This window comes from Heterodontus francisci, chromosome 19 (genome assembly GCF_036365525.1).
Source record: "Heterodontus francisci isolate sHetFra1 chromosome 19, sHetFra1.hap1, whole genome shotgun sequence".
Taxonomy (NCBI): domain Eukaryota; kingdom Metazoa; phylum Chordata; class Chondrichthyes; order Heterodontiformes; family Heterodontidae; genus Heterodontus; species Heterodontus francisci.
The window spans coordinates 75,597,564-75,613,782 of record NC_090389.1 but is presented as its reverse complement, the minus strand read 5'-3'; the positions used below and the strand labels follow the sequence as shown (position 1 = coordinate 75,613,782).

Here is a 16,219-nt window from a genome sequence, read left to right as displayed (position 1 = left end):
AGTTAAGATTCAGCCCCAAAGCTATGCACTGACACCCACACAAAAAGTTACTTGTAGGCAAATCTCCCAGAATCTTAAACCACTGTGAAATAAATATATATTAACATACATTCTTTATGTCTGCAAAGAACAGGGCCCTGTGTGTATTAAAAAGGTAGCTTCCTGTATGCGCAAATGCGCCACACTGCGAGCCCAACTGACAATCTTAAATTGGTTGCCAGTGTAATTCTTAGCACACTGATGATTATTTAGCAAATGTTGTCCAATCGCGGAATCACATCTAATGCTGAACACTGTGTTTTGAGTTTTGCAAGCATGGGCTGGTTGGGTATGGCCTGTACCTTGCCCGTTGCGAACGGCAGAAGGGACATTTTTTTTTTGAAATGATCCGCCAGTCTTTGGGACGTATGGCCTATATTCCTAGCATCACACTGGCATTGAACTTCATATATCACATTACTCATTTGTGCGATAGGCAGAACATCTTTTTAGCTTGATGGCAGCATCCTGTAGTGGCGAACACCACACGTGTTGCTACTGCATAGTAGCAGCATGAAACAGCTAGCTTCACCTGTTGCTCAAATTTTGGGATACCCTTCCAGGACAATCTGACGGAGACTGGGCACTTGTCAGGGCCGAAAATGATGACCTTAGGCCCGTTCATAAGTTTGCACGATATGCAGCGAGAAATGATCTGATCAGGGTAGTAGTCACTGTCATGCAGGATGCCTTTGATTTGCCCCATTTCAGTATCAAGCTTACATGGTGAGCAAATGGCTCAGGCCCTATTTACGAGGTTGCCAATAAGGCCAATCTTATAGCTCGTGGAACTCCAAGAATCCCAACGCGTGGGCTGACCAGTGAAGGTAGGGTTGCGGTAGACCGTGGTAGAGAATCCCTTGGCAGATTTCTCAACTAGTACATCAAGGAAAGAGAGCTCATTTGACTGCTCCATTTCAAAGGTGTAAGCCCATAACATTCAGTGTCCATCAAATGGAGAGTATATCAGGGTCTATATAACCAGCAATATTTACTAAAGCATTAAAGTTTATAAATCCTATTGTGTTTTCACAGGAAAGATTAATGAATATACAATCAACTCCTGATAGTTGAGTCAATTTTGTGTTAAAATATTATTTAATCATTTGAATTAAGCAATGTAAGGAACAGAAAATTGGCAATTTGTGCTAAAAAAACCAGCTAATTTAAAGAAAACAACTCGGAATTAAGAGTGTAGTACAGACCAATTTTTTATTTAAAAGTCCAGAAACTGAAACAATTGGGAGCTGAAAAATAGTACCTAATGATTCTGCAGATTTTTACAATGCTCATTTGAGCTTTGTCATTGTTTTATTCCTTTTTAAAACAATTTTCAGACCTTCATTTGACGCATTGCTTTTTCCAACAACATATTCCGTTTATATCATGCATTTAAGGTTAAAAACAATCCCAAAACACTTCACAGAAAGTGAATGGGAAATGGATGCTGAACCAGAAAAGGCAAGATTAAGAAGGCTGTCCATAAGCTTGGTTGACAAGATGGATTTAAGGAGTTCTTTTTAAACGGTGGAGAGGTAAAGGGAATTCCAGATAGCTGGATCCATCCAGTTAAAAAAAGGTTCAGCCGCCAATTTGGGGGCAAAGGGATAGGGGAATTCACAAGAGGCTAGAGTTAAGAAGAACAGATATAGGGCTGGAGGAAGGTCTGTAAATCGGATTCCAATCACCGTCTGTTAATATGCAAATGTCTTTCCCAGCCACGGCTGATGTGTTTCACAAGTTCTTTCTTCACTCCAGTAATAGTTTAAAATCAATGTTCATGACAAAATTAATATGCCTCATTCTTGGCAGGTGGGGGCCTAGCATGACAGTCAACCACATACTAGTACTGATGTAGGTCACAATAAAGCCTGTGTCCCAGGATCTCCCACCTGCCCAGAAGTGAGTAAACGGGGCTAAAAAGTACTATGTCATGCATCAACAGAATACTAGTTTGTCCCAGTATTCTCCCCCACAGTATTTTCACAACCTTAGCATATCTGGGAAAGGTATCCAACAAAAGCTGGACACTTCCCACAGAAAACGACAAAAACAATAACTGAGAGGGTAAGTCACACCAAGCACCCTCTCACAAACCTCCTGCCAATGAGATCAAGATGAACACTGGTAAAGGTTTTGGTGAAGTTGACCTGCCTGTCCTTTAGCAAGTGTATCTGACTTAAGAAGTCCTAAAACAGGGAAAAAGGTAATAAGCGGGAAGTAACTTATTTTTTAAAATAACTGCAGTTGTTTGGGAATGCACCATTTTCATCAAAGCACAGACTTTATCGTGAACCTGTAATAACATACCACAACATAAGAGAAAGATCATTATGAGAACTTGACAAAAGTGGATACAATTTGGACATTTGAGTTCAATATGAATAACAGTAATTTGCCCTAGTTAAAATCTATCCATCATGTTGAAACTGAAATGGTATTAATACCTTTGATATATTATGTTTGAAATGTTATCAATTTACAATAAGATTGTATACAAAGTACCGTACAGGACAATAGGTCTACATTTATCAACCATAGCTGTGTAACAAATGCAGGCCAGTCCCTAAAGTTTAAGCAGGATTTTTAGCACACTATACATTCTCAAACCTGCAGCAACATACAGAACCAGTGTTAGTGCTTTGGGTTATCTTTTGGGAGCAGATCAGGTCAGCTAGCTAGCAGCTGGGCTCCAGGGTCTTTACAAATGTAAATAAATCCAGAAGAGAATTCAAATGAGTTCAGTCATTCCAATTAAACAGACATCAATTCAAAATCTGAAAATGTATTCTAATCGTATTAAGTTGACCAAACACGAGCAAGGCTTCACAGCCAACAAGATGCTATCAATGCACTGAAGCATATACAGAATCAGCACTCTAATAACCTTCAGACTCAATCCATTCATAAGTAAACTAAATAGTAATGAATCCCTGGAATAAATCTTCTCCCTAAACTAAATAGTAATGAATCCCTGGAATAAATCTTCTCCCTCTCCTGGGATAAGAAACTGGACCTTTTAAGAACGAATATGAATTACACTTATAATGTTCTGCTTTTTTTGAAAAAGTAATATTCTAGGTAACTGAATTAAAATGTTTATTGCAGTCAGCTAAGTCTCCAAATGCGGTTTTAATTCCATCAGGAAATTTTTGAGGTTGTCATCTTGATTGTCAAATATCTCAGTGTGATCACACGCAAGGTGGCTGCGTAATCATATACCACTGGCTGAAACATTTTTTTGCATCCTCTAAGTACAATGTGTAGTCGTTCTTGAATATTCCTTTATATATATATTACAATACTTGAGAAATATTTTATACAATGATTTATATTAGCATTTTACTTCACTTGATTTGAATTGTGTTTTCCCTGACTCCCTCCCATTTCAAATAACTATTTGATTGTTCCGTACATAGAAGACAAATCACAAAAAGGAGACAACTATATCCCATTAAAAGCATATAACGATTTTTAAAAAAATCACTTTTTAAAAAAAACCTTTAAAGTGTTATAATTTGAAAATCAAGGGAAAATGTACCAACATAGTAACATTTAATCATAAAATCCTGATAGGAGGCTAAAAGAAGTGATTGAGAGCACAGTGGTTAGCACCGCAGCCTCACAGCTCCAGCGACCTGGGTTCAATTCCGGGTACTGCCTGTGTGGAGTTTGCAAGTTCTCCCTGTGTCTGCGTGGGTTTTCTCCGGGTGCTCCGGTTTCCTCCCACAAGCCAAAAGACTTGCAGGTTGGTAGGTAAATTGGCCATTATAAATTGCCCCTAGTATAGGTAGGTGGTAGGGAAATATAGAGACAGGTGGGGATGTGGTAGGAATATGGGATTAGTGTTCTTTTGGGCCTCCTTATCTCGAGAGACAATGGATACGCGCCTGGAGGTGGTCAGTGGTTTGTGAAGCAGCGCCTGGAGTGGCTATAAAGGCCAATTCTGGAGTGACAGGCTCTTCCACAGGTGCTGCAGAGAAATTTGTTTGTTGGGGCTGTTGCACAGTTGGCTCTCCCCTTGCGCCTCTGTCTTTTTTCCTGCCAACTACTAAGTCTCTTCGACTCGCCACAATTTAGCCCTGTCTTTATGGCTGCCCGCCAGCTCTGGCGAATGCTGGCAACTGACTCCCACGACTTGTGATCAATGTCACACGATTTCATGTCGCGTTTGCAGACGTCTTTATAACGGAGACATGGACGGCCGGTGGGTCTGATACCAGTGGCGAGCTCGCTGTACAATGTGTCTTTGGGGATCCTGCCATCTTCCATGCGGCTCACATGGCCAAGCCATCTCAAGCGCCGCTGACTCAGTAGTGTGTATAAGCTGGGGATGTTGGCCGCTTCAAGGACTTCTGTGTTGGAGATATAGTCCTGCCACCTGATGCCAAGTATTCTCCGAAGGCAGCGAAGATGGAATGAATTGAGACGTCGCTCTTGGCTGGCATACGTTGTCCAGGCCTCGCTGCCGTAGAGCAAGGTACTGAGGACACAGGCCTGATACACTCGGACTTTTGTGTTCCGTGTCAGTGCGCCATTTTCCCACACTCTCTTGGCCAGTCTGAACATAGCAGTGGAAGCCTTACCCATGCGCTTGTTGATTTCTGCATCTAGAGACAGGTTACTGGTGATAGTTGAGCCTAGGTAGGTGAACTCTTGAACCACTTCCAGAGCGTGGTCGCCAATATTGATGGATGGAGCATTTCTGACATCCTGCCCCATGATGTTCGTTTTCTTGAGGCTGATGGTTAGGCCAAATTCATTGCAGGCAGACGCAAACCTGTCGATGAGACTCTGCAGGCATTCTTCAGTGTGAGATGTTAAAGCAGCATCGTCAGCAAAGAGGAGTTCTCTGATGAGGACTTTCCGTACTTTGGACTTCGCTCTTAGACGGGCAAGGTTGAACAACCTGCCCCCTGATCTTGTGTGGAGGAAAATTCCTTCTTCAGAGGATTTGAACGCATGTGAAAGCAGCAGGGAGAAGAAAATCCCAAAAAGTGTGGGTGCGAGAACACAGCCCTGTTTCACACCACTCAGGATAGGAAAGGGCTCTGATGAGGAGCCACCATGTTGAATTGTGCCTTTCATATTGTCATGGAATGAGGTGATGATACTTAGTAGCTTTGGTGGACATCCGATTAGTGTAGGATTAGTATATATGGGTGGTTGATGGTCGGCACAGACTCGGTGGGCCGAAGGGCCTGTTTCAGTGCTGTATCTCTAAAGTAAACTAAACTAAACTTCTGTACATATACTTTATGGGAATTTTACTGCACTGGCAGTTATTTACCTCTGCACTGCAAAGTGTTTTATCTGCTCCACCTGCTTGGAATTGATACCAACCTGAGCAAGCTCACTGACTGAAAGGCAGACTGGCTTGGCCACAATCCCAACTCAGTATTATATGCTCTAAATCTCCAAGGATTGTCAGTCAGTAAGCCATTATGAGCTAAGAGGCCTTCACTGCACCTCAGAGCTTGAAACAACCTCCTCAGAAACTCATTTCAGAGGGTCTAGTGACTCCAGTATAATTTACCTGAATGGGATGAACTCGATACTGGCCTTTCACTTCTACAATCCAGTGTTACATTCAGTCCAGAATGAGGACATAACAGCCTCCTACTCTCATACATATGTGAAATGAGCTTGGGTAGTTTCAATCTAATTCTTAGCGAGCACAAATGCACAGCACAAAGCTGGTACTCTTACTGAGGATGGTTGGTGCAATGAAAAATGTTAAGCTGGCACAGTTGACTCTTTTGATTTTATGTACACTGCCAGCACAGAGCACAGAAATTGTAACTTTGGATCTAACCATGCTGCACCTGACCAAGTAGTCAACTATACCGACACTGGATAAAAAATATTGGAAAATGTTCCATTGTCTAGCACTAACCTCCTTCACCTCAATGAACGCAGCTTGCTAAATTTAACTATATATATATCATTTATTGTATCTAGTATTCTCAATGGTTATACCTATGTCTTGTCTGCAGCTGGCTTGCCACCTCTCAAGTGCACTGGCTACTGATAAGTTTTGTCAGTTCTTCTTAAGATATCACAACATAATGGAAAACCAGACAATCACATGCCTTCTACTGGGTGAAGATGGAACAGCAAATGGTATTAAAAATAAGGGAATGGGCCTCTTATAACCAGTTGAATATTATTGTAGCTTTATAGAAGTGTAGGCATGTGGAGAAGAAACAGAAAAAAAAGCTTCTAATTGAATATTGCCATACGGTTAAATAGCAATATGTGAGCTGTTCCCTATGATCCTGTGCACACACTATGAAAGCCATACCATTTGGAGAAGTCAGAAGTCAAAGGACTGAAATAAATTCAAGGCAGTAAGTTAACCTGTGCATGTCCTTGTACGTCACTGGATAACATGTGAAATAGATCACCTGTCTGTGCGCAGTCTTAGTTGAGGGCTGGTGCATGTGAGGGATTTAAATATATAAAATATTTCTTTCCTTTTATTAAGTTGGCAAATTTAGATTCAAGTTTTTCTTTAAACATCTCATCTGTTTCAGAAGGCATTTTATCTGTCTTTTGCAGTCATACGTGACATTCTGTCATATTGTATTATGTGAAACGTTTGTACAAATACAGTTTCAGGTTCTAAAATCTCTAACACACTCCCAGACAGGATACAAGAGAAAGCTTGTCTGATAGTCAATTTTTCTGTCACTTCTGGTCTGCAACTTCATTTTTTCTTCTTTCTGTTGCAGCCTTCCCTGGCTTTCACTATTTTACTGATGTGACTGGATTTTCCTCTCACATAAAAGCTCCAAACATACCATCCAATATGTTCCTTTTCCTTGCAACATCAGTGTGTTTAAAACAGGATATATCACACTGTTCCCTACTTCCAACCTTTTTTCCAGGACAAAGAAACAATGCAAATCCATATCTTCTCTCAAGTCTTCATCCCACCTGTATTGCAGATGCTTTTAAAATCCAAGTTTGGTGTCATTTAATCAGTACTTCTTGATTTGCCTCACCTTCATCTCTACTATTAACTCTTGCTGGTGTGCTGCACTTTGGCCCTTGATCTAGGTTTCTCAATAAAACTAAAAATTAGTATAGCCAAAGCAAGATCACAAACTACACATCGAAGTAATAATAGTGAACCCTGAGTTCATTGTAATTACAGTTTATGATGACATCACCAAAAGGACTGAACAAGATCAGTTGTATGTGGATGTTGAATCTGGGAGGCACACAAACAAGAACAGAAACTCAGAACTCATGCTTGGCTGCCTTTTTAAAAAAACTCTAATTTCTCACTATAACGGGGAAGCTCTGTTGTGATGTAGACAGCTGCAAACCACAAGACCACAACAGACGTTAGCTACCAATTGAATGCAAATCCAATATCTACATGAAAAATAAACACTGCTGTAGAAACCCTCAATGTACACTTAAATTTCATTAAATATACTTAAGTTGTACAGTGCATATATCATACCCCTACAGGTAGGAGCAAAAACAATGCCTGTGGACACAGTTTATACACTAAATTTTACATTTACACAGTCCTTACAATGTGCTGCTTGTTACAAGTTTTTAAGTGTAAATACCTGAAGACAATGATTTAAGACTTAATGCAAGTGTTTTCAAATGTTGGCAACCAATTATCTACATCTTAGGAGTGTATAAAGCCAGACCAGCCACCAGACAAAACAACCTTTCATTGCTATGTAATCTCAACCAGAACAGAACTTTTATAAATAGACTTGATGGCAATTACAACACAAAAGCAAAATGCGACAGATGTTGGAAATCTGAAATAAAAACAGAAAATGCTGGAATTACTCAGCAGCTCTGGCAGCATCTACGGAGAGATGAAAGGTCATTGACCTGAAACTGTATCTCTGTTTCTCTGTAGATGCTGCACGACCCGCTGAGTATTTCCAACATTTTCTGTTTATATATTTGATGACAACTATTTGGTCTGGTAAGAAGACTTAATACATTTTACTTAAAATCAATTATTACAACCTTGTTAGCAATGTACAAATCCTAGTGCGGCTCTCTTACAAATTAGGAATATATTGTATTACAAGAAAAAAAAATCAACTGCATCAATTGAGAAAATGCATTTTTATAATTTCCCAGAATTTGTACAATGCTAGTGTCCTAAAAAAGGTGGTGGGCCTTCTTGAGTCATAGTGACTGTACATCTGAGAGGCTTGCTTAGTCACTTCCGCAAGCAAAGTGTTCACCATGCAATGCGGATTAGAACCACATTAGGCTAGACCAGGTAAGGATGACAGATTCCCGTCCCTGAGGGCAATAGTGAAGCAGTTGGGTTTTTATGGCAATCCTGCATATCTTATGATAATTTTGTTCTGGTACTAGCCCATAATGTACCAGATTTATTGAATTCAGTTTTAGGCTTCTAATCCAATACTATAACAATTATATGACCATACTCAGTCATTGGTGACCAGACAAAGCAGCTTGACAACCCCCTTACGAGTAAACACCATGCTATGCGATACATTTCACAAGCTCACCTGTGACTGTCACCAACATGGATGCCACTAGTGGACGATTATTGTCCAACTTCCGACTCAGCCGCAGTTCTCCACTTGTCTGGTTGAGGATCATTAAACTCAGCTCATTCCCTCGCTCAAATGTGTAGAAGAGTCGATCTGAAACATCAGGATCATAGGCTGGGATCTTGCCAATGACTCCTGAAGGGAAGGTGTTTGACTTATTGGATATATAGTTGTTGAAGATTATTTGGAAGTTCTTAAGGACAGGGCTATTGTCGTTCTGATCAATCAGGCGAATATGGACAGTAGCTCGGCTCACAAGAGGCGCTGAGGTTGCCTGCACTACAATTACGAACTCGGATTTTACTTCGTAGTCCAGGTCAGTAAGGGCTGTGAGCTCTCCAGAAAAGATGTCCATCTGGAAGATCTCAGGAATGTTGCCTTCCACAATTTGGTACATAATCTGAGCATTTGTCCCCTCATCTGGATCAGCTGCTGTGATCTGTCCTACGACTGAACCAACAATGCTGTTTTCCTTTACAAATACCTCAAATTCATCAGCAGGAAACACAGGTGCATTATCATTAACATCCAAAATATTGACATGAATGTGAACTGGAGTCCTATGCACAGGTATCCCCCGATCTACTGCATAGGCTGTGAGGTCATATATTGGAACACTCTCGCGATCGAGCCTTCGGACTGTTCGAACAATCCCTGATGTTGGCTCAATGGTGAAGTCCCCGTCCCCATCCTCTCCATTCTGGAAGGTGTACTGAACCCTTCCATTAGCGTGGGCATCACGGTCAGTAGCCGATATCTGCAAGACACTGGTAAAAGGTGCAGCATCTTCAGAGACTGAGCCTTGGTACTGAACATTAACAAACACTGGTGAATTGTCGTTGACATCCTTGACCATGATTTCAACATAGGTAGTATCAGATTTCTGTGGAATCCCATTGTCTTTGGCAGTGATAGCTAGTGTGTATGTCATTTGATCTTCATAGTCAAGTTCTGTCTGCAGTGTTATGGCACCTGAATCTGGATCAATTCGAAACTGAGGAATATTATCCTCCAAGTAGTAAGTTATCCTAGCATTCTCCCCAACATCATCATCTGTAGCACTAATTACCACCACAGTGCTCCCCACTGGACGATCTTCATTAACATTTACTGAATAATGTGCACTTTGAAACACTGGCCGGTGTGTATTGGCATCTGTGATATTGACATGTACATGGCAAGTATCATGAAGTGTGCGATCAGAGGCTGAGATTGTTAGGACATAGCGTCTCTCTTGCTTGTAATCCAAAGGCAATGCCAGTGTAATGAGTCCCATGCCACCCAGGGTGCTGATACTGAAACGGTTCCTTGTATTCCCACCTGTGATCTGATATGTGACCACCCCATTCACATCCCGATCCACTGCAGTTACTGTCAGGACACTGGTACCCACTGCAGCATCTTCATTTAAGCGGATAACGTACTCTTTCTGGGTAAATTCCGGCCGATTATCATTAACATCCATCACCGTAATAGTAACGCTTGCTGAGGCAGATAAAGATGGAGAACCATAATCCCTAGCTTCCACTCCAAAGGAATAATGTTCAACAGATTCACGGTCCAGCTGAGCACTCACTGTGATCCAGCCTGTTCCACTATTGATCACAAAAGGTGTGTCTGGGGCAGTGTCAGTCAGTCTGTACTCAAGCCGGGCATTTTCACCGTAATCTGCATCCACTGCTTGGATGTGGATCACAGAATGCCCAAGGGGTGCATTTTCAAGGACAGATACCTGAAATGGGGTGCTCACAAAGATAGGGGCATTGTCATTAACATCCACCAGCTGAATACTGACCATTCCTGTATTGTTGGATAGGGGTGGTCGTCCTGCATCCTGAGCACGAACACGTAAGGCATATTCACGCTCCACCTCAAAATCTAAAGGTGTCACCACCTCAATGGCACCAGTAACACTATCAATGGAGAACTGCCCCCTACTGTTCCCACTAATTATGTTATAATGGACCAAAGCATTATTATCTTTGTCCAGGTCTGTGGCAGTAACTCGTAAGATCTGTGTGTGTGGCCTGATGTCTTCTTTCACTTGGACAATGTAGCGTTTCTCGCTGAACTGTGGAACGTTGTCATTTTCATCCAAGACAGTTATGTAAACTTTTACTGTGGCACTTTTAGGACCAGGGTCTTTACCTTGGTCACTGGCCTCTACAATCAGGGAGTATTTCTCCACGGTCTCTCGATCTACGGATCCACGGGTAGTAATTAAACCCGATCTGGCGTCGATATCGAAAACTGCATGCGCAGCTAGTTGATTCATGAATCGATACCTGATATTGGCATTGGAAGGAGAGTCTATATCTGTGGCTCGGAGCTGCAAGATTGGATAACCTTCCTCTACGTTCTCCCGAATGGTTTCCCTGTACTCGGTTTGCTCGAACACTGGGTCGTGGTCATTGGTGTCGCTCACTGTAATGGAGATCATGGTGGTGGCGGAGAGGCGAGGAACCCCGTGGTCCACAGCTGTGATGCGGAAATAGTGCAAGTCCATGCTTTCCCTGTCCAGGACTCTGCTGGTCGAAAGTAGTCCTCTCTCAACGTCAATGGTGAAATAATCCATGGACCTGCTGTCCATTAATGAAGCCATTGAGTAAAAAAGCCTCCCAGCCTCCCCAGAATCTGGGTCCACTGCAGTAATGGAGATTACAGGAGTCCCTGGAGGCAGGTTCTCCGCCACCTGAACCTGGTAATTATACTGCGGGAAATGAGGGCGACGATTGACCGATCTACCACTTCTCGTTAAAGGCAAAGGAAAGACGGCTCTCTTCCCCCGCCTGCCAAATCGGGGATTAAATGTATCAAATTGCATAGCTTTACTGGAGTTTAATTGGAAGAGAATACGCAGATCGCTTTTTGAATGGCTCCTTGGCCTGAGTCCAGAGAGCAGAGTTTTCAAACAACCTTTGGTGATTTTTAAAAATTGCAGACTGTGAAAGAGTTCAGAGCTGGGAGGACAGGAAAGGTTTATCGCGGGTGACCCGAAGCTCTTTGTTCTGTTGTCCGGAATGCAGCGTCTTTGAACAGAAGCTGCTTCCGTATTAGTATCGGGAGCTGTCCACGCGGCTGGTGCTGAAACCTCTTCATTCAAACAATGCGGCCCCGGCTTCAAGCACAGATGTGAAAAGAACAGGCACGATTTTAGACACAGATTGCAGTTTTGTGGATTTAGAAAACGATAAAAACATCCGTTTGTACAATTGAATTTACTTTCACCGAAATGCGCTTTAGACCAGCCTGTCCTGCTTTTAAATGGAGTGTATAACCTGCATCGACTCAAACATGCGTTAACAGAGTGATTCATGTGTCGGTGTAGGTAACGGGCAGAAGTGTGGTTTAGGCTGGGATTCCTTTCCTGCTGTGTGGAACATTTGCACAATGTTTTATCGGTGCTTAGAACGTGGCACTCACAGAGACGATACATAACGCTGCTCGCAAGCAGATTTAGACAATGTTTCAAACACACTCCCAGTTCCACATTCCTCCCTTCATCCTTGAGGTTCTGGCAGGGCCATTGAACATTCCGGCTCTTCAAGGCCACCTCATCACAGTCGCAGGGCAGATCCCACGAAAATCTCCCGTTCCCTTCAGTTCGTATGCCTGACTTGCTTGGATTGTGATGCTGATGACTCGGACGCTGACTCCAATAGAGTTTCATTGAGCTATTGTCCGAGCCCTGACAGAGTGTGGGGATAAAGAAAGGCTGGTGGACCAGGAAGCCTGCGTCGCAACCCCCTTGCATGGGACGTACACCTTTCTCCTTCCTCTCAGAGGGGAGGCTGCAAAGGCTTTTTGCACAAGACAATAAAACGCACTGACCATTAGTCCGGTAGAAAGCACAGCAACAATCCCAGCACCGCAGGTTCTGTAGGAGTTTCCTTGCAGTGATAGTTCTGATGTCCCTCGCCCCCCAGACAAACTGGTGGACCAGATCTTGGCCACGATTCCATTGTGCACCGTCCGGCGATCTTCTCGCTCTCTCAGCCTTGCCATTGCCATCCCTCTCGGTGTGCCAGGCTCCGCCGGTGCACCGAATCAATAAGCCTCCCTCGCCTCTGCCTTTGTAGCTGAGACCCGGTGCCAGCCAGTCCCGGCCGCTGTGCCCTTGTCGCCGTCCTCTCCTGCTGCCGGGCTTGTGGCACTGGCCTGCACTCCTCACTTCCCCCGGGCACGGTGCTCGCCCGCTGCCGCTGGCCCGGCTGTGCCAGCAGCCCGGGAGGCGAGGCGGCGGCGGCGGCGGCAGGAGGAGGAGGAGCAGCCCCTGGCGGGGCCACAGCAGCAGCAGCAGCTGCCTGGGCGGGAGCCTCCTCTCCAGCGAGTCCCGGGAGCTTCGCCCGGGGCCTGGCGCCTTGCTTTCCGCCGTCAAGGCGAACAAAGGGCTGAGGGGGAGGAGGATGAGGAGGGAGATGCGCCCCATCGCCGCCGCCATCGTCCGCGCCTGCCCAGCCGCCGCTCTCCGCTCCTCAGCGGCCCTCGAACCCACACCTGCCCCGGGGCCCGACACCGCCCTCCCGCAGCGCCGCTCAACATCCACTCCGACCCCGCTCCCTCCCTCCCTCCGGCTCCCGCTTCTTCCTCAGTGCCTTTCCCCCTCCTCTCCCGCTCTCTCAGGCTTTCTTCCCCGTTCCAGGGCACATCTCCTCATCCCCACTCCGCTCGCTTCCAACATGGCACCTGGTGCGCGCCAATGGTCTGCTCCACGTCCGTGCCCCTGCCCACCGACCCCCCCCCCCCCCCCCCCCCCCCCTTCGCTCATGGTACATCCCAACTTCCGCCTTCACTCTCCACACTGCTGTGACTATTTGGGAGCCTTCATCATTGATACTGGCAGGATGTGCAGACTGCTCTCTGTATCCCCACAGAGGCTGCAACATTTTAACCCCCCTGTGAGGATTCTTTCAATTGAAGATCCCTTCCTGGAAACGTTATTTTTAAAATCATTGGTTAGGCCACAAGTTGAGTACTGTGTGCAGTTCTGGTCACCTCATTACAGAAAGGATGTAATTGCACTGGAGAGGGTACAGGGGAAATTTACGAGGATGTTGCCGGGACTGGAAAAATGCAGCTATGAGGAAAGCTGGATAGGGTTGTTCTACATAGAATAGAGAAGGCTGAGGGGAGATTTGATTGAAATGTACAAAGTTGTGAGGGGCCTGGATAGAATGGATGTGAAAGGCCTATTTACATTTAAAAGCTGTCTGGATATGCAGCTCAAGTGCTGCAGCCTTCAGGGCTACAGACCAAATGCTGGAAGATGGGATTAGGCTGGGTGACTCGTTTTTCGACTGGCGCAGACACGTTGGACTAAGTGGCTTCTTTCTGTGCTGTAAACTTTCTATGATTCTATAACTAAAATCTTTGTAAAAGTTACCAAATAAGATGTTACAGACCTCAGGGACGTGTGTTTCAATTCTTAGAAAATTCCCCAGCAAATAACAGCCTGCATTTCTATCAAACTCTCATGCAGAGAGACATCCCAGAGTTTATTACAGAGCTTGGATAAAGAATGGACAGGGAGGGGAAAGAAAAAGAAAGGCTAAGAGGACAAAAGGAAAGATAAAGAAGCGTGGATGGCAGTACATCCAATGTCCAACAAGCCACACAGTTGTAAAAACAATTTCTACAATGTAATATGGTCCATCAACATCTTTTCAGGGCAACTAGGGGTAGGCAATAAATGTGGCTTTGCAAGCGTCACCCATACCCTGAGAAGAAATAAAAATTGTCTTTTTAAAAATGGAGACAAATGTTTTGTGGTTGATGTAAACCACATTTGTTAGCCTCAATTTCCAGCCGATTATTTATTCTTCTGCTGCAGATGAGGTCGAACAATGCAGTTAGAACAACAGGAGACACTCAAACATTCAGAGTGCAAGAAATGGATGAGGTACAATCAGCTTTTACTGTAAAGTTGGAAATACTCAGCAGGTCAGGCAGCATCTGTAGAGAGAGAAAAACCGAGTTCACGTTTCAGGCCAATGACCTGATGGTCGATGGCAATGTGTATTTCCAACACTTTGTATTTTTATTTCAGGTTGGCAGCATCTGCAGTATTTTGCTTTTGTAGTAATTGTAAAGTTCTTAGTATATATGAAATCTTGCACTCCAACTGCACTGTTCTCCAACTCCTGACCTATTGAGTCTCTTGCTCCAGGTGTATGAGCTGCCCTGCTCCTGCTGGCTCCCAGCTACAGATTCGGCCACAGCATCTGCTGCTCCTTCTGGCTCCTGACTGCAGATTCTGATGCTGCTTCCCCTCCTTCTGCTAGCCTTCCCAATCCTGCTGGTTGTTCTGCTGCCAGGTTTTCTCATGCTTCTGGTGGCTTTAATGTTCTTGATTCTACTGCTGCTGCAAACTCTCCTGCTAATGATTCCTCTCCTGCTTCTGCTAGCTGCCTTAATGATTTTCCCCTACTCTTGCTCCTGTAATCTACCTGGCTGGCTCTCCTGATGATGGATGGCTTGCTACGTCTTGGCAATTTGGCTGACCTTTCTGGTCTGTATGAATTAGACTGGATAAACTCCCCAATCTCATTTGCATGTTTTTATTGGTGTGCTTTTGCATATCATGGATTATCATACATATATATTTATATATAAAAGCCTACTCCAAAATACTGGGAAAATGGACCAAATAAAATGTGATAAATAAAAAATTTCTGCAGCATGCAGACTCCCTGAAAAGTAAGTCTGCAATCATATCCAGTATACTTGCTACTATTTCAAGGAATGTTTTGAAGACAGAGAGGAAGGTAATAAGATAGAGCTACGAGAAGAGAGATTTGCAGAGGGCAAGGGCATGGGCATCATGGTTGAACACTGAGTGTTACAGACTAGCACATTCCAAGGTCTAGGACTATGTGCTAAAGCTTGGTGCAGCCACTGCAAAGACTCAATGGGGAACGGCCACTGGGGTAAGGCCTTCCTGCCATAGTATAGCGAGGGGCTGGAAACTGTGTAAAATCCCTCACACTGTATTCACCAGGGAATGTTTGATGTGTAATGTAAATGTACATTGTAAATATAACCTCTAATGGCAAGTGTAGTGAAGCACCTCATATACTGAACTGAAAGAAACCTATCTGTACTGCACTTTATGTAATGTCAAAATTGAATTGTTATGTAATGTATTATTTTTACAAATTTTATGAATAAGGTATATTTTGGGGAAAAAAGGACAAGTAGCCACCAATGAGGAAAAAGTGGTAGGATGGTGTTGAAAGTGTGTAAGGTATGTATGTCTGGAAGAGATTGCTGTGGTATGGAGATGCAAAGCATGGAGGGGTTTGGAGGTAAGGATGAGTATCATGAAGTTAATTTGCTGGAAAACAGGAAGTCAGTGGAAGATAATTTGATCCTTGTTTTGGATATAGTGCAATCCAGAAAATTGTTAACTACTCCAAAATGTATTGAACTACTGATTCCATTTAATATGGGACAGGTTTAACATCATAACCTCAGCTTAGATTTGTGTGAAGGTGCCAACCTTCACTAAATGTTTGGGATTCTTCTAGTTCTTCACTAAATTGTCCCATCCTATATTGATGTAGTTGATGTACCAGGTGAAGCCTAACCACCGCCATGGAATTGTCCTTTTC

The 16,219-nt window shown here is 43.7% G+C and overlaps 1 protein-coding gene across 2 annotated transcripts in view; it reads right to left on the bottom strand.

The window, feature by feature from the left end:
• LOC137380212 (cadherin EGF LAG seven-pass G-type receptor 3-like) overlaps positions 1-13,116 on the bottom strand; it is a 305,811-nt gene extending 292,695 nt beyond the window's left edge. For both annotated transcript variants that reach the window (XM_068052016.1, XM_068052015.1), the window contains exon 1: positions 8,565-13,116. In XM_068052016.1, the coding sequence (XP_067908117.1) occupies positions 8,565-13,050 (4,486 nt within the window). In that variant the 5' untranslated portion in view covers positions 13,051-13,116. The remainder of the gene's footprint in view (positions 1-8,564) is intronic.
• Between the last annotated feature and the right edge of the window lie 3,103 nt (positions 13,117-16,219).